At 42.5% G+C, this 27675-nt stretch overlaps 1 protein-coding gene across 1 annotated transcript in view; it reads left to right on the top strand.

The window, feature by feature from the left end:
- Positions 1–27675, top strand: part of myo10 (myosin X) — a 193702-nt gene that overhangs the window by 149060 nt on the left and 16967 nt on the right. Inside the window, exons 20-24 of the mRNA XM_075482688.1 lie at positions 16728–16852; positions 17643–17757; positions 26140–26246; positions 26337–26558; positions 27623–27662. Coding sequence (XP_075338803.1) covers positions 16728–16852; positions 17643–17757; positions 26140–26246; positions 26337–26558; positions 27623–27662 — 609 coding nt within the window. The remainder of the gene's footprint in view (positions 1–16727; positions 16853–17642; positions 17758–26139; positions 26247–26336; positions 26559–27622; positions 27663–27675) is intronic.

Here is a 27675-nt window from a genome sequence, read left to right as displayed (position 1 = left end):
ACAGAATGATATCTCCAGAGTTTATAAATGGAACCCCCTCCTCAAGATGGTCGCCACACCTTTGTAACAATGCCACGACGCAGAACCTGGAGAGTTGAATGGCGTTTGCTTGCCCGCTTGCTGCGCTGCTTGTTCGGCCCCACGCTCGCCGGCTTGCTTACACGCTTGTTCAACTTCTTGGTCGCTCGCCGGCTTGCTCGCTTTATGTAAATCATGGAAAGATTATATAATCTTGATCACATTGCATGTCACATCAGCCGATAAAATAATATAAGGGCTAAAAATGTAATATAATATGTGTACTCTTTTGTACACATAAAATAACAACAATTTAAGGTTATTAAACCACTCAAAGTGTGCTTTCAGTCCAGAAGTGGAAACCCACCGTGAGGAAAGTCAATAAAACTGAAAACATGTGGATTTGAGCCTGGAAATGGAGCGTGACACAGGATTTGGGGCTTTGTTTGCTTTGTTGTCAGTTTTCCTCGGCTCTTGTGAAATCACTCATTTCTCCACTGGGCAGCTGTGATGCAGTCAGATGTTCTGTGAGATAGTTTGATAGATTTGTGACGCAGATGTAACGCAGCCACCGGCACAGTGAGGGGATCTGAGCCTGAGAGCCCCTCTGTTGCCTTCGGGCTTTCTTCATTCACACAGAGGACCCTTCTGTGTGTGTGGGGGGGTGTTGGGTCTGTTCTTTGTGCTTCTGCAGCGTTGGTTAGACGGGGGTTCTTCTCTGGAGTTTTCATGTCTGTTTTTATCACTTGCGACTCCAACCAGAAGTCATCGTCCATACTTTCTGTCCAAGCTTTCAAGAACCAAAGTGCTTTGCCATCTTATTTTTACCTGCTTTCATTCAGTTTTTGCCATTTATTTGAGCCAAAAGTAGCTTGTTTATCTGTTCCCATTGTAGCGATCGGAGCTACGATGTATTCAGAACCAATCCAATCACTTTTTTTTCAGAAAATAATGTAAGTGTATCGAATTGTATCGAACTTTTGGCTGAATTGTATCATATCGTATCGTGAGATTCGTGTTTCGCTACAGCCCTACTGACCACGCAGGAAAGCGTTATCCCTAATAGGAGGATACGTAAAGGCTCTAGCATGGTTGCTGCGTCTTGCTAGCGCGAGCGGTGTTGATGACGTCACAATTTCGTGACGGCTATATACGGTGGCGCGAGTCGATGTGCCAGCAGTTGCAATCTTCTCCGTCACAGAGGTGTCGCTGCTACCTGAAGGTTACCGCTACTTTACAATGAAGAAAGTGGAGAAGAAAACAATGAAGAACAGGAACACTGTCATCAATGATGCTGCTGCAGTATCTGGATACTTTTAATTTTTTAATTCAGTCAACAGAGGTGAAGGTCTGAAGCCCCCGGCGTCACCACTTGGAGTCTCTGCCCTCTTCTTTGCCTTCAGGTATCTGTCCCGTAGCTTCTTCCACACATTCTTACAGAACTCTCCCTCTTTCCCCAAAGTTCTGCCCATCTCTGTCCACACATTCTTAAAGGCAGGACTACCAAACACACACATGGGTGCTTTGAGCGTCCTGCGGGAGACCAGCTGGACAGTCGGCCCGTTTTTATGAGGCGAAACACGGCCGTCTGGACTCCTCTTCAGATCGAATGTTAAACACGGCGCCGTGATGACTTCTGAGTGGAGCTTAATGTAGTGGAGGAGAAGGGGTGGAGTGGGTGTTAGGGCCTCCCCAGAGGGACTCAGGGGTCAGAGCGCCACGGCACGTGGCCCCTAAAAACCCCCGAGAGGCGTCCCTGTCATCTGCCTGTTTGACTCTGAGCAGGTGTTGAGCCAGTGTGCACGTGAGCAACAATACTATTACTAACCCACTGAGACTGAAAGGGATCCTGAAAGTTTTTCATGGCACGCTTTCAGTCTTCAAGTGGAAGAACTTTGTCTCGTCGTTGTCTTTAGAATAAAAGTGTCACATTGAAGGAGCTTTTGCTTGAAAGAGGGAAGCATCGCGCCAGATCTGGAAGGGATTAAAGGGATAGTTCGCCTCTTTTGACATGAAGCTGTGTAACATCCCATATCAGCAACATCATTTCTGAACATCTTCTTACCCCCTGCTGCGTCCTGTGAGCAGAGTTCCAGCCTCGTTTTGGTGTTGATGAAGGTAGTCCGGCTAGTTGGCTGGGGTTTAAAAAATAAAGCGTTTTGCTTCTCAAAACAATATGCGTTCAACAGAGTAATACATTTGCATCACAAAATCGTTCTCCGGGAAGAAGTCCGACCTTTATTTTACAGTGTTTGCTGCTCGGAAGCAGGGGACTGCTCGGTCTGCACTTCGGTCTGCACGGTCCACACAGCAGGCAGTGATACGAAGGGAGAGAAAATAGGGCCAAGAGATTGTGGGGTCTGACTTTTTCCTGGGAAAGATTTTGGGATGCAAATGTATTACTCTTTTGAACGCATATTGTTTTGAGAAGCAAAACGCTTTATTTTTTAAACCCCAGCCAACTAGCCGGACTACCTTCATCAACACCAAAACGAGGCTGGAACTCTGCTCACAGGACGCAGCAGGGGGTAAGAAGATGTTCAGAAATGATGTTGCTGATATGGGATGTCATACAGCTTCATGTCAAAAGAGGCAAACTATCCCTTTAACCAGCATAATGTTTGATCCATGGGAGAAGTGATGCAACAGTGTGTTGGTAAAGCCTGCAGGGTCATGGGACTCATGTGGAAACATCGATATATTGGCAGAGTGCACTGTGCATGGACTTTTGGTTTTCAATGCAACGAGGACATGTTGGTGGACACGTCGGCCATTTTCCAATAATCACAACTCAGAAACACTGGATACGCTGAAAAGTTACCGTAGCAGCTCTTACTATAAACTTTGTCCTACTGAGTTACCTTTGACCTTTCTGACTGTGTCCTGCTCAACTGAAATAGAAACAGTATTTATATATTTTTTCTCTCGTCTATCTGTGCATTTTGTGCTCACTTTGTGAGCTACCGACAGTCAGAACTCTGGTTTTACATGGATGAACGGACGATGTGCGGCCCTATTTGCAGACATTTTCTTTTTCTATCCGTTCAGACACAACAACTCAATTTCAAGCTCACCCACTCACAAAACGCTGTGACCCTCATCATTGATCCCCATCACCACAGCAACCCTCCTGCTGGCAGCGTTGCAGTGAGTGAAGCTGCACAGATAAATGAAACCGGTTACGCTCTATTGATATTTAGTTCTGGTCCTCATCAGAACTGCTCCATATTGACAGTAGTTCTCGTTTTTCCTTCTTCGGAATTGATATCAGCTCGAAGACTTAAGTTGAATTATCAGTAAATGGCTCCGTTTAAATACTCTGGTGTCAGTTTAAAAAAAAAAAGTGTGCTGTGATCAAGTGCTACTTTACAAGATCTTACTATATCCTGCGTAAATATCATGTGTAAACCATGACAAAGTTGATCTTTAACCGTTCTTACGCTGCACTTTCAATGCCAAAACCTAACCTTTGACAGGTACACTGGAAATAATCTAAATCTTACAAAGTATATTTTTCTCATTGAGTATCTCATTACACTTAATATAAGACACAACTGCCTAACAAGTACCATTTCAGCCAGATATAGGGACTTGTTTTAATACAATACATCTGGAATATCTTGTTAAGTGAAAAAGTCTTGAAAACATCTTGTTTTGAGTCACATATCACATGAAACAAGCTTTTTTTTAAAACCTTATGGTTATGGTTGAGGTTTTTAAGCTAATTTCAAGATCACTTTTATCTCAAAAGTCCCAAATATCACATTTTATTTCAAGAAATCTTGACAAGCCTATTTTCACTAGTTCCATTGGCAGATTGTTTTGCTTATTTCAAGCAAAAACGTCTTGTATTTGTTGTTTTTTTACTTATTTTTGGAGGGGCATTTTTTTCCAGTGTAAGACTGAGGAGAAAAGTGAGAGATTGCAAAAGAGATACCATGACTGTTGGAAAGATTGTGCAGCATGAATCTCGATCAGTTATGTCTTGCATGAAGGGACTGCCGGTACACAAAGGTCCGTGGTTTTGCACCTTCTGCCATCCCCTCCGACTTCTTTAGAAATGTTTGTGGCTAATTAAACGCGAGCAGCGCGTAGAAAGCAGGGGCGTTGTCAGGCATATTTAACTTTTCAATTCCTCCTTCTGTAGCTCATCAAACATGATTAAGTCAGCCTTTAACAAGAGGAATTATTACTAAAAAACACAGTATGCACAGTGTGACAATTTTCAGCAGATAAAAAATAATGAACAATATATCAGTCCAGGTACTAAATGTTTTTTAATCTTACTGTACCACAGTCAATAAATACGTCTACAAGAGGGAAAATTGCAAAATAAAAAGTCAAAATCTTAAATTAAGAGAATCTGATATGATCTGATAAGTTATTCCCCTGATTGAGTAGCCTTTAAACCAGCCTACCCACATTTTACCCATTTATAATGCCTAAGATAGTTTAGTAAATAGGCTATAATAGGCAGAATAGGATATTGTCTCCCGTTTTTCATCTGCCATGGAACCAGACACTGTTTCAGCCTAAATGCAAACGTTGTGTATTTGGCCTAAGACATTAAAGCGGCCTATAGGGCCTCTCACCTCCCTTCACTTCATTCTCAGTTCTCCTTCTTGCTTCTGACTGTGAGAATTTCCTTATGTCCATGACCACGGTGACGGCTATCCATCAGTGTGTAGTGGTTCATATAGCCAACTATGCTTTGACAGGCAGAATGTGTGGGCTACTCCAGTGTTTCCCAACCCTGGTCCTCAAGGCACACTGCCCTGCATGTTTTCCATGTTTCCCTGCTCCAGCACACCTGATTCAAATGAATGGGTCGTCCTCAGCATTCTGGAGAGCTTTAAGACCTGACCCAATTATTTGAATCAGGTGTGCTGGAGCAGGGAAACATGTAAAACATGCAGGGCAGTGTGCCTTGAGGACCAGGGTTGGGAAACACTGGGCTACTCAATACAACCTCTTCACTTCACTCTTTGGTAGACCTGTGCAGCATTAAAGGAGATTACGTGGTTGAAACAGGGAAAATCGTGCCTGTGTTATTCTTCCTTGGCACATCGGTCTTAGCGTAGTCTGAAGGATGTATGTGGAAATATTTACAGGGGCACAACGCATGTTTACAGGGGCCCGTGCCCCGATAAAAAGATTCTGGTGACGTGCCTGATTCAGAGCCATCTGCCTGTTTAAGAGAAGCCTCAGCAGATACTGACAAAACAGGGTCTGTGTTCGAAACCGCATACTTCTCCTACTACTCATACTAACTTTTTGAGTTAGTATGCGAGTTTGAGTAAGCGAGAAGTTCCCGGATGCATAATAGATTCTCTGAAATGTTGGGTATTTTTTTATTTATTTATTTTAAAATACGTGCTTTTATGTTGGAACAAGTAAAACAGGAAGTAGCGCCGGTTAGCTCCGTGAGCTTCACACAGGCTGTGTTCGAAACCGCATACTACTCCTACTACTCATACTACTCATACTAACTTTTTGACGGACTTTTTTTCCCCCGATGCATACTAGATTCTCCGAAATGTTGGGTATGCATCATGAGGTTACTACTCATACTCAAACTACTCAAGATGCAACGTGACGTCGCCGATCGTCATTTCCTGTCAAAACGGCAGTTTCAAGCTAGTTACAACGAGGGTAGGTTCACTTCCTGTTTTCAAAACAAAAGCACCAATTGTATGGTAATGGCTTTCCCTATGATAAAAGGCAACGGGTATTTTATTTTGTGAAAATAACCGGAAGTGCGTTGCTCACTGCGGCTAGCTTTAGTAGCGCTGAATTCGTGGGAACAAAATTGTAAATAGCCGGTATTTTGTCAGGTTTTCAACACGTTGGGGATCTAAACGACTACTTTCTCGCCTGAAAATGTTTCAAATGTTGCTAAAGTTTACAGAGTTTAGAGCTTAAGAGAAATCAGCTTCAGGCCGGCTGATTTCGGCTCGGGCAGGAGCGAAATGCATTGTGGGTAAACGCTCTGCATACTGTCTGATCGATGAGTATGTAGTATGAAGTATATAGTATGAAGTATACGGTTTCGAACACAGCCATTGAGTCTGTGAAGGTCACAGTCGTGATGTAAAGTCAACCTGAAGGCATTTCCTTTATTCATACTGAAAACACCAATCAGAAACAGGTTTAAAGTTTTAGGTTCAAACAGCTTAAAGATGCAAGTTACAGTTGTGTGAAAAAGAAAGTACTCCCTCTTTCCATTCTGAGGTTATAATACATTTTAAAATGGTCTCAAAAGGTCTTTGCCATTCATTCCCAAAGCTGGGGTCACAAGTGGGTCTTTTTTTCCCCACTTACTTTGTTTCATTGAGTAACTGTAAACTCTTCTGAGATGCGTTTATTTCACCTCGCTGCATTTTACTTAAGTCAAGAACGGGTGAATTTGAAACATCATCTTGTAAAATCCCACAAGGAGACGCAGGATGCTGATTTGGGGAACAGAGAAACAAACATTTGAGCCTTTTTTTTCAGTGGAACTGTGAAGTTTGGCTCAGCGCACCGTCACGCCGCTTCATGGACTGTCGGCTCCGGCCACGTTTGAATGTAAACACCCTGCTTTGTTTTTCTCTCACACACACACTCGGTCACTTTCAGACCCTACAAGTGGCCGGCACAAATTAGCCTCAGCAGGAGATGCATCACCATGGCAACCACGGCCCTCCCTCTCTCTCCACAGAGAAAAAAAAAAGGGGGGGGAGTGGAGTTCTGGGTTTGAAAGCCTTTGTTTGAGTGCGTATGTGTGTGAATGTGAGTGTGTGCACATCTCAGCCAGACAGCGACAGAGAGACAGAGGGAAACACTGCTGCTTTGGGAAGTTTTGTCACTCGTATCTGACAGAGAAGATAAAACCGTGAGGAGACGAAGCAGCGATCCACCATGCAAGGTGAGACCTGATGCATGTTTCACATGAGGCGGTGCGTGATTCACACGTCCAGCTGTGGGCTGTAGTGCTGTGGAATGAGGTGAGATGCGTTGGTTTGTGTTTGGCTCCGTGACAGACGCTCAGACTCAGAGCAGCTTTCTCACTTCCTACTTTTTTATTAAGAAATAGATCAATTCAGTTTAGTTCAACTGCAGAACAAATAATTGGTGCATGCATTTAATTAAAGGTCAACAGATGGTTCACAGCCCTCCTGCTCAGCTGTTTTTGGTAATAATATGGAGCTACAGGAGTCCTGAAGCGAGTATTGTTGGCTGAAATGTTATCAATTTTATCAATTTAATCAATTTAATAAACAAAGACATGGAATTATTTAGGCTTTTCTGTTCTTTGCAATGAAGTTGGTGTCATTTTTAAACTCATTTTGAGCATTCCTTGCTTATTTTTCACCCAGTCGAGAAAAAAGATGTTCATGTTTCTTATGCCCCATGAATATATATATATATATAGATATATATAAATATATATCTATATATATAGTATTATTGTTACATTTCTGCTGTGCTACCATGCAGTAACAGGCACACAGTCCCTCTGATGGCTCCTGCTCATCTTCTTGTTAATTGGACCGGACGGCTTTCAGTTTCGAAATGATACACTTTGGATTTAAAGAGGGAGGAGCGGCGTTTGAGCCTGCCAGCTTCCTCTTTGTGTGTGATGATTGTTCTCATCAAGCCGTGAGGGCACAACAGTGAAGGAGGAGGTTTGTCAAAATCAAATCAAATCAAATTTATGTGAAGCACATTTCATGTACAGGTAGCCTGGCCTAAAACGACTGCGGCCTAAACGCCAATGGCCTAAACGACCTGCTCCCCTTGAAACCATACAAAACATGTCCAGCTATCCCTTATTTTCCTCATCTTTGGACTTGTCATAAGCATCCGTTTTCAGATTAAACGTGCTGATCACTGGTTATGGTTGAAGGTTTAATTTGAGGCCTTATAGAGCATCTTTAGTAGAAAGTGAGCTTGTTTTGACTCGTCAATCAACGCCAGAGTCCGTTATCACGTCCATTTTTGTGTCTAAGGTGTTCAAAACCGCATACTTCTCCTACTACTCCTACTAGCTTTTTGAGTTAGTATGTGAGTTTGAGTAAGCGAGAAGTTCCCGGATGCATACTAGATTCTCCTAAATGTTGGGTATGCATCATGAGGTTACTACTCATACTCAAACTACCCAAGATGCAACGTAACGTGACGTCGCCGATCGTCATTTCCTGTCAAAACGTCAGTTTCAAGCTAGCTACCAGAGAGTCTCTATTATGAGGAGAGGGAAAACTGGCGGCTATTTCCGGGTGGTACTGCACTCTAGGGGCGCCAACGAAGCAGTGCAGAGCACGCCGAACTCTATGGTGGTACTATGAAATCCACCTTAGATCCAGCCATTGCTTTGGATATAACTTTTTATATTTTTTCATTTTAATTTTCCCAAAGGCAGGATAAATTATCCTTTCAAACGGCACTTGGTTTGATTTTTTAGACTCACTAGATTTGTTTAAAATACACATTTATTGTCAGTATTGCATCCAGAGTGACGTCACGCATGTGGCATCACTTTACGGCATGGTCAGTCCTAGCGCTGAGCTAGCAGAGAAGTGTTAGCTCAAATAGTTACAGATTTCAGCACAGCCCTTTTACATACTCTCTGACTAGCCTCTGGTTTAGCTTTGGTTGTTGTTAGCGGCACCAGGTTAGCACTCTGGCACGGTGGACGAGTGCCGTAAAGCAGCCGGTCATAATCAGCCGTGCGTTCTTCAGATTCCGTTAGCTAGATGCAAGCGGATACTGACTCGCAAATGCCAGACCTGTAAGAAAACAGAAAGCTATAACTCCCAGGTTATTGTACTTTCGATATAAATCCACATCCCTCTGTCAGAAATCACAGTATTATTTTCAGGTTTCAGCCGCTAGCGGGGACATTTTTTGAGTTATTAGCGCCAGCCCTATGGCCAATGGTCATTCTGCACTCGCTCGCCAGCGCCCCCAGAGAAAATCAACTGAACTGTAGCCAAATTTTTTATAATGGGGCGAATAGGAAGTGGAACGGCTGTCTGTAAAAGGGCTGTGCTAGCTACAACGAGGGTAGGTTCACTTCCTGTTTTCAAAACAAAAGCACCAATTGTACCGTAATGGCTTTCCCTGTGATAAAAGGCAACGGGTATTTTATTTTGTGAAAATAACCGGAAGTGCGTTGCTCACTGCGGCTAGCTTTAGTAGCGCCGAATTCGTGGGAACTAAATTGTAAACAGCCGGTATTTTGTCAGGTTTTCAACACGTTGGGAATCTAAACGACTACTTTCTCACCTGAAAATGTTTCAAATGTTGCTAAAGTTTACAGAGTTTAGAGCTTAAGAGAAATCAGCTTCAGGCCGGCTGATTTCGGCTCGGGCAGGAGCGAAATGCATTGTGGGTAAACGCTCTTTATACTGTCTGATCGATGAGTATGTAGTATGTAGTATGTAGTATGGAAGTATGCGGTTTCGAACAAAGCCTAAGTTTTGTTCAGTCGTGAACAACCCTAACTGTATGCATTGGTTCTCCAAGATGTGTTAATCGACCACGAGAACTCATTTGATCTGTTTCATCTTAGCAGCTCAACCGGTTCAGGTTTTCTTTGTCTCACCATGAAATTTAAAAAGAAAACCCTCCAGAATCCTTCTTCAAACAACCTTAAATCCAGCAGGGTCGGGGATTTGGGTCGGATTTACGTGCACCTACAAGCGGAAACATTGTTCCAGGGATTCTGCTGGGGACCCCCCCCCACTGAGCAGTCAGTGATAATCCCTGCTGGATCCCACCACTCAGACCTGGACTCCTCTAACAAAGAGCTTTTTAGTGTTCAGATGCTCTTAGATGTTCTCTGGTCAAACCAGAATGGGTGAGCCATGCAGAGGTGGAACGCGCCCACATGTTTAACTTTAAAGGTAAAGCTTTTGATTTGCTTCTTTACTGGGTGCTTCATATTCTTCTCTTTTTTTTGGTTTTTTTCTCTGTTAATCTCATTGTTAATGGAGTGATTTGTTGCACCAAATGAGCAATTAAAATGTCTTATTTAGGGTTTTCAGGACATTTTTACACTTGAATGATTTACCAGCAGAAAACCTGACCTGGTTCATCAGTGTTTAGTATCATTATCCTCATAATTCTTAGTTTTCAGTCATCTCGTACCACCAATTATATGCAACTTATCTCATATAGCGGGTACTCTACATTTATATCTGCTCTCTCCTTTGGTTGGAGGTCTTTCTTGGTTCTTTCATTTTAAAGGAATATTCTGGAAATACAGCATTTAAGGCAAGGCAAGGCATCTTTATTCATTATTATTATTATTATTATTATTATTATTATTATTTACCCTACTCTTCATACTGTAGATCTGTATATAGCTAATGTTTATTCACTATTTTTATTCTATTCTATTTGCTTGTTTTTACTTGAATTGTTTAAATATCTTTTATACTGTACGCTGCTGCAACACAATAATTTCCCAAATTGGGATGAATAAACTATCTATCTATCTATCTATCTATCTATCTATCTATCTATCTATCTATCTATCTATCTATCTATCTATCTATCTATCTATCTATCTATCTATCTATACCACAGGCAACTCAAAGTGCTTTACATAAAGACAAGGCATTTAAAAGAACAGCATAAAGCAGCATAAAAACAATCAATTTAAAGAGAATAAAAAAATAGAATAAAAATGAAAACACACAGTTAAAAGCAATCAAAGAAGAGGGGGAAAAAAGAAAAATATAAAACAATTAGGAGGATTTATAGCATCATGCTTTAAAATGATTTAAAGGAACTCAGCCGTAAGCACACTGAAGGAGAAATGTTTGTAACCTGGATTTAAAACCTGGTTAAAACTCGGGCTGCAGCTGTTTGAGACTCTTTTGGGGGGAGTACAGACAGAAGACCGTTACAGTAGCATGAATCAGCTCCCCCTGATCTGTTTGGGACATGAAACCCTTCATTCTGGACATGTTCTGTAAACGCTGACAGACCAGCTTGGATTGTTAATTAACCCTTTATAGACCCTGACTTTTTACCGAGCCACACTTTAAATTCAACAGATTGAACTGATTGTATGGAGAAAATGTCAAAGCTTTGAAATGTCACGCGGTAATTAGATCTCTCAAGCATCACTGTGCTGAAAAAAAAAAAAAGGGGGGGAAGATTTTTCTTTGTAAAGCCTCGTTGGGAGTTCTGAGTTTTAAATGTGCACTGAAAAACCCTTTTTAAGTATTTGCATTCAAATGATTTAAGTTATAGAATAAAATAGAAAAATACTTTATTCATCCCCCAATGGGAGAAATTCAAATAATATTTGAATTTATATAATGATAAATAATAAATTGTTTATTTAATTATTATTATTATTTATTTATTTAATAATAAATAAATCATTTGAATAATAAATAATATTTAATGCTGTAATATCAAGTAACACTCACTTGCTAGTATCAAGTAAATTTTATTTACCATAAAACACAACAGTTTTGAAGATATTAAGTAACATTTACTTAATTAAATCTAAGTTTAAGTTATATTTATTTAAACAAATTAAGTAAAGTCTACTTGTTTTTCATAGGCAGGAACATCATTTTACTCAAAATTTTAAGTAAATTTTATATATCTGTAGTATTTGCTGTTATGAAATAACTTAGTAGATTTTAACGATAAACTTTCAGAGTAAAGTTTATGTAGTATTTCTAGGTTTATGTACATACAACTATTAAACATTTAAATTGTATGAGGAAACCTAAGTAAAACTTACTCTTCCCCCATAATTCATGTATTACGTTACTAAAAATGTTTCATTTTACTTAAGAAGCTCGAGTTCTTACTGAATCTTAGAAATACAAGGTAGAAATGATGACAGCTACTCTAATAGAGTTTACTTCATTACTTCACTTTCAGTGTGAGTAAATGGCAGCTGATATGACTCAATGAAAGCTTCTGTGTGTGCCGTTGGATCTTTTTGTTTTACATCTAAGATGCACATGTTGTGCTGTTGGGGACGTAATGTGCAGCCTTCAGTATCAGGTAGTTGCTGAGGATGCATTAAAGGTAGTTTTGTGTCACCTCGGACTGAAGGAGTCGAAGGATGGACGGCTCATCCCGAGTTTGGTTGTGTTTCACCCCCGCTGGTTCCCAACCCCCTCGGGAGCGGACTTCCACACCCCCATTTGTGCTTCTGAATGCCCGATCTTGGAGTCTTTTCGCTGGAAAGTCGGGCTGTGACAGCTATTGTTGCCTGTGGAGGCCTGAAATGGTCCGTCTGCCTCTGGATGCTGATTTACATCCCTGTGGCTCAGAAGGGAATGGTTTATTAGACTTAGAACTAGTATATTTTCATTTTTTTCCCTTTTATTGAAGGAAAGTGATCAAAAAGAGACACTGTTGGTCGTTTATTGTGTTGGACACGCTGCTGAATGCTTCATTTATATTTAGAACAGTGAACATTGGCCCTAAACCTGCCTGATTCAAGCGCTTTCTTACTTCGGCTCGACTTTGTAGTCTAAAGTTTGCATTTTGGCGTCACATCCTTTGAAATGCTCATGCATAAATTCAAAGCACATCATTCTTTGTAAGACTCAGGGGAAACTTTTCTTTTTCTTCTGATTATTTCTACTGAAGGACATCATTTATGGCTGCCGTATGAAAGGAGCTCTGCGCCTGCAGACCGCTTTACTTTCCAAAACTGCAGCAAAGGAGCAACAATACGACGGCAGCACATTCAAACCATAGCTTTTTTCAGAGACACATAACATTAATGGCTTCATCAATCCGTTAAAGTGGCGGCGTTCAGCCACTCAGCGGGGTCACATGGCTCTGAAAGGATCGGATTATTGGCTAAATCACAATCAGACTGAGTTATTAAGTGCATGTAGACACCTTAATCTGACTAAGAACTGGATCGGATCGGATTCAGACCCCGAGATAACTGGGTTGAAAGTCACTCTAAACCTGCTTGTAGACGCTGAAGCACGTGGTGAATCAGACTTTGCGTTCTGCGCATGCTCCAGATGTTTTCCCGGGGTCGTGACCCGGAAGTCAAAGGAGACGATATTCCTGTTGTTGTCGCCGTCAGAAAGAAACAAACAACGCGATGGAGAATGCTCCGTTGGGCATCGAGTTTGTGCAACAAGCAGCTCATCACAGAGCAAATGTAGAGGGACGTAGCTTCATCTGGCTCTGCGTTCTCCATCTTTCTCCAATGCCTGAGTTTGTTGTTGTTGTTGGTGGTGAAGAGGTCAACAGGAAGTGGCTCTATTAGCAACAGCTGGAATGGGTACAGCGCCACCTATCATACCGGGGTATGACACGCTTTGTGCCTCTGATCCCATTCATTCACCGCCATATATCCAAGGAGAATTACCCTTTAATAACTCAGTCTTATTGTAATTTAGCCAATAATCCGATCCTTTCAGGGCCATGTGACCCCACTGATTGGTCACATTTCCTTTAATGCTCCTCACGGCTCCATTCAAACACGAAACAATGACAAAAAGATCCATGCTGGGCAGGTGATATTTGCCATTCGTCCAAGTATTGACAGTAAATCGAGTAAGATGTAACAAAGAAGTCCTTATGGACGCACAGTTTTCTCACAAAAACATGTCACAGTGCTATTAAAGTTTCCATTGGTTCGCCAAGTGGGCTTTTTTTTCCACATCTGTCTGCTTTTATTTGCAAAACTCCACAAAAAATTCCTTTTATGTGGAAACCTTCTTGGCTTTGGAAGAGAAAATTTGATAATGATTTTACAAATGAAACAGATGAGCAGAAAATGCTTTGTCGATGTTCTTCTACTCTTAGACTCGTAGACATTTAGACATTTACGGTTTAGAATGAAGACAACAGGAAGCTCATTAGCATGACACCAAATGTAAACATGTGAGTCTGACCAAAATCCTAAGAAATGGAGCTTCCTAAAAGCAGACTGACGCTCGATCGAATCCCTCCTGGTTATCTATACTCAGACCAGGAGCTCAGAGTGACTGTGTGACCTTACTGAATGCGGTTTGTCAGACTTTAAAGCACCAGGACGGGCGACTCACGCATGACAACGCCGCCTTCGGTTGCCGGCAAAATTAGTGGAAGACGGTGCAAAGACAGAGAAAGAGCAGTTTCATTCACCGAGTTGGCCAAGCGAACTACAAACATGGGACACAGAAGTGCGAAGCCTCCAAACAGTTGTGGATGACATCGCAGCAGCAGCCATGAAAGGGTGAAAGGACGGTGGTGGAAAAGGGGGCCGGGGGGCAGAGGGCAGCTTCCTGACACCACTCATCTTTGTGCGGCCGCATCCCGTCCGCATGCAAATGAAAATGATGCTAATGAGGTCGGCTTGTGGCAGTTAAAGGCCGCCATTCAATCACTCAGCGGAGATCTGCTGGTGAATTAGCCTCCCGTCTCCTCAGAACGGCCCATCAATGGGCTATCGGGGAAGATGTGCCGGATAAAGGGGGCATTACCATCCAGTATGAAAGCTCCCTCTTATTTTGAGGCCCCCCGTCCCCTTGTGACGCCCACCGAGGTTACAGGGCGAGGACTTTCACTGAATGCACTTCTGTAAATGATAATGCTATCTGAATGCTAAGTGTGTTTTTTACAGGGAGGGGGGTTATTTGTTGGGCGCAACTACCTACTTTCTGAGGGGTATGCAGACCCCCACCTTCCATGAATCTTATTTATCACGTATGGCCTCTAAAGACTCAACATTTTATTGTGAACGTTACACTTTCCATGTTTTCTGGAATAATTTTATTTTGAAGCAAGTCATTAAAATGCAAAATGTCCAACATCTGAACAACAGTTAGTGCTTAATGCATCAATGTTTCTACTAAATGCAAATAAACACAGAGATACAGCTGTGAGAGGACTTTCTTCTGCAGGTTTCCTTCCGATTTCCTTTTTTTAACACATATTCAGCGGCAGGTTGTTCATCAATTAGCCTCCTTATAATGAATTATGAGAGGCATTTAGCGACTCATCATTTATATTTATAATTTAATATTTATATGTAAATAAAATATATAATACTCACAAGAGTTCCTGATTATTTATCCTCTCTTTATGATAATCCACAGACATGTACGGGAGGCAGCGCAGTCAAGAGAAACGTTACGAGTGTATAATGAATATATGTGATGAATGGCAGTGGTCCCAGCATTGAGCCCTGCGACAGTCCTACACTAATAGGTCTAAATAACTTTTAACATTGAAGGATTCACTGTGTCACAAGCTTCATGTAAACCTAGAAAAAGGGCTGCAAAGTGTTATTGTTGTCCAAGGATTCTATTCATTCATTCTTAGGCCAGAAATATACCTGCTTTTTGATTATGGATACACGTGTTTATCCCGGCTGCCTCTTTGTTTGGAGCATCCCTTGTGCACATCCTCAACAATTAGCGCTACACGCTTGAAAAGCTCATTTTGCGTAAAAAGGGTCAATTGAAGGGTAAACTTCTGTTATTTTGTTTAATTTTGAGACCCCTGTGGGGTCCCGGTAGCTGCACTACCCAAAATTGAATTTAACCCGTTAGCGGAACTAGTGGAAATGTCATTTTTCTGTTCCGCCACTAAATCGACTGCGACTGAAATCGAGACTCGTCAGACCAGGCAGCGTTTTTCCAATCTTCTCTTGTCCAGTTCTGGTGAGCCTGTGTGCTCCGTGTATCATCCGTTATGATTGATTAAATGAGCTGAGCCAGATTACACTGAGTGGAGCGGATGACCAGTCCAAGATGGCGGCCCCACGGCTCGTCAGCGCCAATAGGCAGTAGCGGCGTCTATTCTTTACATGTCTATGGGGAAACCAATAACCCGAAAACGTAAATTAGATTTATTATTTCGTTTTGGTCTCCCTGTTTATTATGTGTTCTGTTTTGAGCGGAAAATAGGAAAACAAACACCAATCTTCCATTTTTTTGGTCGTTTTTTCGTTTTTCTGTTTGCCAGATGAATGGAATAATTGAATGAACGGATGGTACACGGACTGTGTGTGAATTCTAGTCGCAGTTTCCTGTTGTGAGCTGACAGGAGCGGCACCCGGTGTGGTCTCCTGCTGCTGTTATTGATCATTTTATTTACACCTGCACAGCTGTTAAATAAAGACAATGCCTACTCGAAATTATTTTTCATCCATCGCTTTGGCGCCCCTTAGTGCAACTAACATGTATATTTCTTTAATTAATATTCTGAATGAGCTATATTAGTTCCTTATGTAAGTTGGAATGGAATGCTAGCTGCAGACGTCATGTGACCTGGGTAGATTGTTTTAGCTTAAAGGGATAGTTCGCCTCTTTTGACATGAAGCTGTGTGACATCCCATATCAGCAACATCATTTCTGAACATCTTCTTACCCCCTGCTGTGTCCTGTGAGCAGAGTTCCAGCCTCGTTTTGGTGCTGATGAAGGTAGTCCGGCTAGTTGGCTGGGGTTTAAAAAATAAAGCTGTACATTTTGACTCATGTCAGAAAACAAAATCAATCAGCAAAGCTGTGATGATGCCAAACACTGAGGTCAAAGAGCAGCCTAAACAGAAGTCTGTTGCTGTAACAGTGTTATGAAAGCAGCTAACCGCAGTGGAACATCAATTAAGTGGCGTGTGGTCACCGAACGGAAATCATTGGCTGATGCTGCAGGACGTTTTGTGAAGGGCACAGAGTTATCTACCCTGTGGTGTGTTTTCTGCTGTGTTTTGAATGCCATCCGACCCTCTTTTTCAGATGCCTGACCTTTTCGACCAGACGGTGGTTCTAAACCAGCTCAGGTACTCGGGCATGTTGGAGACGGTCAAGATCCGACGCACCGGCTTCCCCGTCCGGAGGCCTTTCCAGGACTTCTGCTGCAGGTTTGTAACGGCCGGACTGCACCGGGACGCCGGGTCTGTAGTTTTTGTAGTTCAGCGAAGTCTCCACAGCTCAGGTGAAGCTTTCCAGGGAACAGACTCTATAAAGTATAAAGCAGAGATGGGGACTCAAGTCACTGTGACTTGGACTCAAGTCGACTCGAGTCGCTGTTTTGATGACTTGTGACTTGACTTGACAAAAAATAAAAGACTTGAGACTCGACTCGGACTTGGAAGTTAAAGACTCGGCACTTGACTTGAGACACGATGACTTGAATGACTTGAGTGTTAAGCATCTAGCATAACTTCCAACTTTGTTCCTCATTTGAAGATCCATTCTGACCAGTAAGTGGTCGTCAAATTAGCTAATATTATCCTGTTAGCCTAGTCGGTAGTTAGCTAACGTTAGCTTGATATGATACGGGGTGGACAGGTTGGACACATTGGCCAATGATGTTTACTGACAGTTACTTATATCTTTGTGTTTTCACTTTATTAAGATCAGATTCTGCAGGTAAAACTGCAATAATAAGGTGACTTGACTTTGACTTGCCCAAGAAAAAATTACTTGAGACTTGAAAGCTAAGACTTGGGATTAACTTGAGACTTGCACATGTGTGACTTGGTCCCATCTCTGGTATAAAGTATAAAGCAGATAGCTGTAGCCTTCACTCATTGGTTTGTGTAGCTAGCGTTCGTGTCCCATCTTTTAAAAATAGCCACAAATCCCGTGCTGCTTGCTGGATATCCTTTGTGTGAGCCACCATTTTGTTCCTCCCCACCTCCTTTTCAGGTACAAGGTGCTGATGAGGGGTGTGCTGGTGCCAGATGACCCCAAGGGGAGCTGCATCCAGCTGCTGCAGCTCTATGACGACAGCAGCTCAGAGTGGCAGCTGGGAAGGACCAAGGTCAGAGACGGTCTTCCTTTGCTTCCGTTGTCGTCCTCCTGTTCAATCTTTTTGCTTTTGTTGAATTTAACCCCAAGAATTTCTCAAATGAGAAGTGGAAACGTTCTCTTCAAAGGGTTCATTTGAGCCGGTCTTGGTCTGGTTTTGTCCGGTTCCATTTTAGGGAATTAAAAAGGAAAAAACCAGGGCTGGGCAACGATTAAAATGTTTAATCTAATTAATCACATGATTTCCCTGATTAATCACGATTAATCCCATTTGTACGCAAAATCCAAAAATAAATCCAAAAGTAGTGTATAGCTTTTAGCATTTAGCTTTATTTTAAATGTGCTGCCATATGAATGAAAGTGCCATAACATTTGTTGTGCAAACACACTTTTAACATCAGCATCTTTCTGTAGTTTTTATGTAGAAGCCTCGCTCCACTGTCTGTTTCCTTGAATGACTTGCTGCTATCAGTTGTGTGTTTTGCCTTTAAGTGATATTTTAGACTGGAACTACTACGCTGAGAAGACAATTCAACTTGGCAGTGTTTACAGATGACTTTGGTTCTGTCGACTCCGCCGTCTGGAAGAACTTTAACATGAAAATGGCCGAGTAAAAGTTCCGTACCCTTCTCCATGTTTGGTGGATCCGCCGATTACTTTCTTTTCCGGTTCCACAGCAGACAGCAGCAGACTTTTACAAAATAAAAGCCTGCGAGCAACAGACTTTTACAATAATAAAATAAATAATAAAACAGGTGGTCCATGGCGTAGTGGGTTGAGCAGGCGCCCCATGTACAGAGGCTATAGTCCTCGCTGCAGCTGGTTCGAGTCCCGCATCGGACGGCCCTTTGCTGCGTGTCGTTCCCCCTCTCTCTGCTTCCTGTCTCTCTGAACTGTCCTATCCATTAAAGGCACAAAAGCCCCCAAAAAATAATAATAAAAAAAAATAAATAAATAGATAAATAAATCAAACCTGCATTAATGTACGATAAAATATTTATCGGCGTTAAATAATTAACGAGTTAACGCAATAATAACCCGTTACATCGCCCAGCCCTAGAAAATAGGGCCGAAGTAAAGAGACATTCTTGGCAGAGTAGTTTAAACGGTGAAGTTTCTTTGGGCTAATTTGAAAATCTGCTGCAGGTGGAAATTCTCTGTTTCCTGAGAGCTGAGCTCCACAGATTCTCTCTCCGTGATGGAAAACATCCCTTGAGCTCGGTTGTCTGCAGTATAATTGACTTTCTCCTGTCAAACCTGCGCTCCCGTCCTCTTTGCCTGTATTCTCTGTATTCTCCACGCTGAGGTGGAATATGATTGGATGCAGACTTACCTCATTGCCAGGGGATGCCAATCCATTCTGGCTGCAGTGCGCTCCCCTCGAGGCTTAACTTGGCTTCCTATGTCTTACAATTTCAGCTCCATGAATCCATCGCAGAGCCTCTGTGTGTGTGTGTGTGTGTGTGTGTGTGTGTGTGTGTGTGAATAATTGAGGTCCAGAGCACCTGAAGCGTGGAATCTGACAGTTATTGGATCCACTCCTCATCCCCTCGCTCTGTCACTCTGTGCTTCCTCCACACTGGATCAGGAAACACCCCCCCGCTGCCGGGGTGTGTGCTTGGTTGCTGTGGGGGAAACGGCAGATGGAGGACACAGATCCCAACCCCAGCATGAGTGTGATGGTCCAGCAGGTGACAGCTGTGGGTGATAACCGTGCGGATGGACGGATGAGTGGTCATTAGGATGCGTTTCTGTGTCCAGAACCAACAATAGCACAAGGAACAGGCTGAAGAGTCCAGCCCTGCACCGAGGGGACGGGATAGATAGATTTGCATTTCTTTTTTTTTTTACAGAAAATAAAAGAGTAACTAAAACATTTAAATAAAGCATTACAATTCAATTCATTTTTATTTATACAGCTCCAAATACAACAAATGTCATCTCAAGACTTAAATAATAAAGTCCAATTCAAGCCAATTGGAATTCAATTCATTGTAATCATAATTATTTTCAAAATAATCCAGTTCATTCATATAGAGCCAATTCAAAAACAATTTCCCAGCTAAGGAAACCAACAGATTGCACAGAAACTTGTCTTCAGTCCAATCTCCCGGCCAGAGCGTGCCTGAGGCGACTGTGGAGAGGAACGACTCCCTTTGAACAGGAAGAAACCTCTGGCAGAACCAGAACCAGGAAGGGTGGCCATCCTCCTCCACCAGCTGAGGCCCCCCAGCAGTCTGGGCCTATAGCAGCTTAACTATGGGATGTTTCAGGATCACCTGAGCCATCCCTAACTATAAGCTTTATCAGAAAGGGAAGTTTTAAGCCTGGTCTTAAAAGTGGAAAGGCTTACACTGTTGGCTCATTCATTTCCTTACAGACACAAACATGACCCTAATCAATTACAAAGTAAACAAATAGATAAATAAATCTACTAAATTCAGGCAATAGAACCTCTGATGTAAACTTGTTACGTTTTTTTTATTATATATAAACTGAGCACAGATGTAGAATAAATGCTTTATGCTGCATTACCACCATCATCTGACTGGTGAATTGGGCAAATTGGGGGTCAAACTCTGAATGGCAGTCATTCAGAGTCAGTGGGGTCACATGGCCCTGAAAGGATCAGATTATTGGCTAAATTACAATCAGACTGAGTTATTAAGTGCATGTAGACACCTTAATCTGACTAAGAACTGGATCGGATCGGATCGGATTCAGACCCCGAGATAACTGGGCTGAAAGTCACTCTAAACCTGCTTGTAGACGCTGAAGCACGTGGTGAATCAGACTTTGCGTTCTGCGCATGCTCCAGATGTTTTCCCGGGGTCGTGACCCGGAAGTCAAAGGAGACGATATTCCTGTTGTTGTCGCCGTCAGAAAGAAACAAACAACGCGATGGAGAATGCTCCGTTGGGCATCGAGTTTGTGCAACAAGCAGCTCATCGCAGACCAAATGTAGAGGGACGTAGCTTCATCTGGCTCTGCGTTCTCCATCTTTCTCCAATGCCTGAGTTTGTTGTTGTTGTTGGTGGTGAAGAGGTCAACAGGAAGTGGCTCTATTAGCAACAGTTGGAATGGGTACAGCGCCACCTATCATACCGGGGTATGACACGCTTTGTGCCTCTCATCCCATTCATTCACCGCCATATATCCAAGGAGAATTACCCATTAATAACTCATTCTGATTGTAATTTAGCCAATAATCCGATCCTTTCAGGGCCATGTGACCCCACTGATTGTGTTATTGGAGGTCTGTTTCACAACCCAGCAGGGAAGCAGCTAGCTTAACTTGTAGTCAGAACAACAAGTCGATCGCACGTCCGAAACATTTCGAACAGTGACTGAGAGAAAAGAAGCAGTCCAGATCCGTTGAATTAACAAGCTTTCGGTTTCAGACGCCATCTTTTAAAATCCGATATCTGACGCCTGATGATCAACCAATGGGCGGGAAGCTGAGCCCACGACACGCTCTAAAAGACCGCCCCTCATTTGCATAACAAAGAAATTTAAACATTACATTACATTACATTACGGTCATTTTGCAGACGCTTTTATCCAAAGCGACTTACAATAAGTGTGTTCCACATCGGTAGGCAAAAGAACTTCAGGTCACAAGAAATCATAAGTGCATTTCCTTCCAAAACCAAACAGCTAAGAGCATAACTAGTGCTAGAGTAAGTGCGGTGAGTTAGGTACCGAGAAAAAATAGAAGTAAAGGGGCTTGGAAAAATAAAAAGGGGGATAAAATGCAAAGAAAGAAGTAAAGACATCTAAAGATGAGATAAATTAAGATAAAAAATGATGGTGAAATAAGACTAAAATAAAGAAATAAATCAGTTTGATGTAAAAGACATTTAACGCATTCCAATTAGAAAATAAATAAAAGTGAAACATCAGGGACATTGATGCCAGATTAAGTGAGGGCAGTTGAAAACATACTTTACAATTTCTATAAACGTATTTATTTAGCCATTTATATATCTATGTCACAGCAGTTTCAGGCCTGCAGACACCTTTTTGTGGCTTTAGAACATCTATGGAAACCAGGCTGAGGGTCATGTGACCTGACAGCACTCTATAGATCCTGCAGGCTGGGCCTCGAACCGTTTAATGTTCCTCAGAGGAATTCATCCACTTTACCTCCAGCCCGCCTGCAGCTCCTTTCACTTGCCACATGTCCTGCTTATTGTTTTGGAGTTTCCCTTTTTTCCCTTTTACAGCCGACAAACTTAATTTACTGGAAATGATGTGGCTCCTGCCGTGTTTCTGTTTCCTCGGTGGACCCGACCCACGCAGCGAGCGCTGCTCCCTGTAGGCCCCAAACAGCGAGAATCAGGAAGCGTTCAGGCAGGCTTTTGTTGCTCTGATTAGCATATTAATGACTAAATAGGATTATTCTGTGAACTTATCAGGACGTGTGCTCTGGTTCTGAGCATTTGGGATTCATGCTGAAAGCTGCTGGAGAAGGTGAAGCTGCTTGTTTCTGACTTGGTGCTTGAGTGGCATTATTTAGAGAATCACAAAGAGCTATTTTCAGTCTTTTATTTTATGTAAAAGTAAAAATGTATTTTTTATATATACTTTAAGTTTCAATGGAAGGAGTATAAAGCTTCTTTACTGACTTAGTGTATTTGCTTTTGTGCTATTTGTAATATATATATTGTAGATTTGCTCAAAAACTTCCCATCATTTGATGTATTGAATTGGTCAACCTACAAAGTAAGGTCCTGCTCAGGCAGTTCATCAGTAGAAATGCAATATAACGTCCATAATAATGTTTTTATTTCCTTACCTCTGAACCAGCACCAAAGACACCACCCAGTGCTTAATTTGTAAATCACAAGGTCCCGGAACACATAGAGAAAACGGTGTTGAACAACATTCAGATGCCCACTGACAACGCTGTGGGACTCACAAGCCTTAGTTTCAAATAATATCCACGGTATAAATGTTATGACATCGATCATCTTCCGCTTCTCCGGGGGTCGGGTCGCGGGGGCAGCAGCTTAAGCAGAGAAACCCAGACGTCCCTGACAATAATTTACAATTATTTTAGGCTATAGGCCTACTGTGCAACCTGCCCTGCTGCTGCCGCGGTAACGGCCTCCTGCCCTGGCTTGGCTAGCTGTCGGTGAAGTTGGCTAGCTGTCGGTGAAGTTAGCTAGCTGTCGGTGAAGCTGGCTAGCTGTCGGTGAAGTTGGCTAGCTGTCGGTGAAGCTGGCGGTAAAGTTGGCTAGCTGTCGGTGAAGTTGGCTAGCTGTCGGTGAAGCTGGCGGTAAAGTTGGCTAGCTGTCGGTGAAGCTGGCAGTAAAGTTGGCTAGCTGTCTGTGAAGTTTGGTAGCTGTCAGTGAAGTTTGCTAGCTGTCGGTGAAGCTGGCTAGCTGTCGGTGAAGCTGGCTAACTGTCGTGAAGTTGGCTAGCTGTCGGAGAAGTTGGCTAGCTGTCGGTGAAGTTAGCTAGCTGTCGGTGAAGCTGGCTAGCTGTCGGTGAAGCTGGCTAACTGTCGTGAATTTGGCTAGCTGTCGGAGAAGTTGGCTAGCTGTCGGTGAAGTTAGCTAGCTGTCGGTGAAGCTGGCTAGCTGTCGGTGAAGTTGGCTAGCTGTCGGTGAAGCTGGCGGTAAAGTTGGCTAGCTGTCGGTGAAGTTGGCTAGCTGTCGGTGAAGCTGGCGGTAAAGTTGGCTAGCTGTCGGTAAAGTTGGCTAGCTGTCGGTGAAGCTGGCAATAAAGTTGGCTAGCTGTCTGTGAAGTTTGCTAGCTGTCGGTGAAGTTTGCTAGCTGTCGGTGAAGTTGGCTAGCTGTCTGTGAAGTTTGGTAGCTGTCAGTGAAGTTTGCTAGCTGTCGGTGAAGCTGGCTAGCTGTCGGTGAAGCTGGCTAGCTGTCGGTGAAGCTGGCTAACTGTCGTGAAGTTGGCTAGCTGTTGCTGAAGCTTGCTAGCTGTCGGTGAAGTTGGCTAACTGTCGGTGAAGCTGGCTAGCTGTCTGTGAAGTTGGCTAGCTGTTGCTGAAGTTTGCGAGCTGTCGGTGAAGTTTGCTAGCTATCGGTGAAGTTGGCTAGCTGTCTGTGAAGTTTGCTAGCTGTCGGTGAAGTTTGCTAGCTGTCGGTGAAGTTGGCTAGCTGTCTGTGAAGTTTGAAGGAATGAGTTTGAATGAATAACGCTGCTGCTCAGCTAACAGAAACATGGCTTTAGTTCTGATGCTTTGGCTTCTGTTCAAGAGACTTTTTCCATCTGAATATCTGGAGGGACGCCAGTGGTTTCCTGTGTGTGTGTGCACGTGTGTGTGCACGTGTGTGGGTGGGTGCATGAGTTTGGGCATGTAATGCATGTTTCCTTGTTAATTAACCTGCTTGTAAGTGACATCCAATGAGTTTACATTTCCCCCCAGAAAATCTCATTAGTGCCTCACTGCTCAGGGGCCAACACACACACACGTGCACACACACACGTGCACACACACACACACACAGCGCTTCATTCAGCCAGAGAAAGCCAATCTGTATTTCTACATCCCGCAGCACGGTGATATTTCCCCACTGTCTGAGTCGTCAGAGACCTCGTCCCATATCTTATTTTCCTCCCTCCCTAATCGGATTAACCCCAGCAGCCCTCGGTGGGTCCAGCTTCTCTATCGCTGAGCGGCAGCTCAACTTCTGCAGCCGGCAGCTGCGCTGAGAAGCCTGTGAGATCCTTCTTTTCACAGAGAGATGTCGTGGAAATCACTCACCGCTGTAATCTGCGGTCTTTAGCTGCGGGAACAAAAGGAGAGGAGGGTCTGGATTTGATTTATGTCGGTCGCTTTGTTCGGCTCGTTTGTTCTCCTGGAAGGGAGTGTCACTTAAATGGTGAAGTTGCATTAAAGGGGCGCTCTGTCTCTTTTTGATTCAGTCGGTTTGTAAATCTTTTATTTATAATGTGTGTGTGACACAGTGAATGCAATGGAGTTACGCAGGGGCTGGGAGTGAAATACATGTAGAGAAGACCTATTCTTTGTTGTTTTAAATCATTCACTAGTGACTGTATTTTGTGTTGCAATAAAGAAGTGAGCAATATATTCTATTAATTCAGATCAAAACCCAATTAAAATGACTGATATCCAGAGGTGGGCAGAGCAGCCAAAAACTGTACTCAAGTAAAAGTACTGTTACTTCAGAATAATATGACTCAAGTAAAAGTAAAAAGTAGTCCTCCAAATAATTACTTGAGTAAGAGTAAAAAAGTGCTCGGTGAAAAAACTACTCAAGTACTGAGTAACTGTTGAGTAACGTCTGATTTATTTGTTAACACAAGCATTCAATCAGACAGACAAAAATACTAAATAATCATCTTTAGGCAGATTAGAGTTCATCCAATTGATCAAAATAATTTAAATTAATTAATTAATTACAAAATAGCTTAAATTAAAATAATCCAGGTAAATTTAAGTACTTCAATAAAAAATAAGAGACTTAGGAAATGTTTAAAACATATGTAACCCATATGTAACCTAAAAAACAAACATTCACCTATCCATGGGGGGAAAAACGAGTTTAGGAAACTTAGCGCTACATGTTTCCTCAAGTTAGATGTTGAGTTTCTGCTGAAATGTGCGTTTGTTTTGGTTGCCACAGAAGACACATAATGTAGCTGCTGTTTCTCACTCTTTGTAAGGTAAACATGCTTTCAGTATGAGGCCTCGTCTGCGTCTTCATTTCCCACCGTTGGTTCTGACATTTTTCATCCGTTTCTTTGTTTGTTTGCTACGACTGCTAATGCTAAAGCTAACCCGTCCCGCCGCTGAGATTAAGTACGGTCACGTGAGCAGACTGCACGGCTGCGTCTGATTGGTGGAACACAGTCAGGTGGTAGAGCCTTTGGTGGAAGTCTCTCTCTCTGTCAGAATAAAACATTAAAATGAGGCGTACGCGGGGGGATAAAAATAATGAGGCGTAGAATACCAAAGAGGTAAGAAGAAAAGTAACCAGCTCATTGTAGCCTAATGTAGCGGAGTAAGAGGACAGTTTCTGCTGCACACATCTACTCAAGTAAAAGTAAAAAGTATAGGGATTTAAAACTACTCCTAGAAGTTTAATTATTTCAAAAACTTACTCAGGTAAATGTAACTCGTTACTACTCACCTCTGCTAATATCCACATTTTGTTTTGTCGTCTTACGGAAAATTGTCTTTTTGGAAGATCAAAGATGCCATTTTAAAAAATCTCCCTATGCATCCAGAAAATTTGTTTGTTTCAAATTTTTGTGGAAATTTAAAATTCAGTCGGACTATATGTTACGCAATCACCATGAGATGTTGTTCAACCTTTAAGGATTCATGTTAGCTTTTGTTTTAGCCTAAAGCTGCAATCAAATGCCAGGAGAAATACTAATCTTTGCTGTGATCTGTTCCCGTCGCAGGTCTTTCTCCGGGAGTCTCTGGAGCATCGCCTGGAGAAGCAAAGGGAGGTCGAGGTGCTGAAAGCAGCCATGATCATCCAGGCCTACGTCATGGGTTACATCGCCAGGTGCGGCTCCACGTTCTCACCTCCACTTAACGACCAAATAAATGCTCACATCATCCGCGTAGAAACTGACCGTGTCATTGGTTGATGCAGGAAGCAGTACAGGAAGCTGCTGCAGTGCATTGTGGTCATTCAGAAGAACTACCGAGCGTTCTACTGGAGGAGGAAGTTCCTGCTGCTCCGCTGGGCAGCGCTGACCTTCCAGAAGCGTGTGCGAGGCCAGCTGGCCCGCCGCTTCTACAGCCAGCTGCTGGAAGAGAGGCGGAAGAGGGAGGAGGAGGAGCTTCGCAGGAGGGTGGAGGAGGAGATGGAGAGGTTAAAAAATGCTGCTGACTTATGGATGAATTTAACATTTAACACACCCAGTCTTCTCTCAGTCGCCTTCAGCGTGTGCAGAACGCTGCTGCTCGTCTTTTACACTGGAAAAAATCTAAATCTTACCAAGTATATTTGTCTCATGGAGTATCTCATTACACTTAATATAAGACACAACTGCCTAACAAGCTCTATTTCAGCCAGATATAGGGACTTGTTTTAATACAATACATCTGGAATATCTTGTTAAATGAAAAAGTCTTGAAAACAAATTGTTTTGAGTCAGATTTCACATGAAACAAGCTTTTTATTTAATTTAAAGAGGTTTTTAAGCTAATTTCAAGATCACTTTTATCTCAAAAGTCCTAAATATCACATCTTATTTCAAGAAATCTTGACAAGCCGATCTTCACTAGTTCCATTGGCAGATTTTTTTGCTTATTTCAAGCAAAAAAGTCTCGTATTTGTTGTTTTTTTACTTATTTTTGGAGGGGCATTTTTTCCAGTGTAACCAACACCAACAGACGTGTGCACATCACTCCTGTTCTTAACTCCCTCCATCGGCTTCCTGTCCTTTATAGAACTGATTTTAAACTTTTAACGTTGGTTTTTAAAGCTCTTAGCGGCCTCGCCCCGTCGTATTTATCTGAGCTTTTAACAGTCCTGGTAGAGCTCTGAGGTCAGCAGATCAGTTTCTGCTGGAAGTGCCCAGGTCAGAATACAAACCCTGGGGTGAGCGAGCCTTTTCCCAAAGCTGCCCCCAGGCTCTGGAATAAGCCCCCCGTCCAGCTGCGTCTTATTTCTGACCTGGGCCTCTTCAGATCCAGGCTAAAAACCTACTTATTTAGGATGGCTTTAATACCCAGCAGTATGATGGCACTTTTATCTTATTTTATCTTAATCGATTTTGTTGTATTTTATTGCTTTCACTGTTTTTTTATTGTTTTTACTTGTTTTTACTTATTCTTCTCTTTATTTATTACCTGCTGTAAAGCACTTTGGTACACCGAAAGGATTGTCTGTAAAGGGCTGTAGAAATAAAGTACATTTACATTTATTTTCAGGGAGAGACAGAGGCAGGAGGCTGAGAGACTCGCCACAGAGGTAGGATGGATGT

Source organism: Odontesthes bonariensis, chromosome 14, assembly GCF_027942865.1.
Source record: "Odontesthes bonariensis isolate fOdoBon6 chromosome 14, fOdoBon6.hap1, whole genome shotgun sequence".
Lineage (NCBI taxonomy): Eukaryota > Metazoa > Chordata > Actinopteri > Atheriniformes > Atherinopsidae > Odontesthes > Odontesthes bonariensis.
Note: the sequence above shows the minus strand (reverse complement) of the source record. Positions and strands in the feature narration are given on the sequence as shown.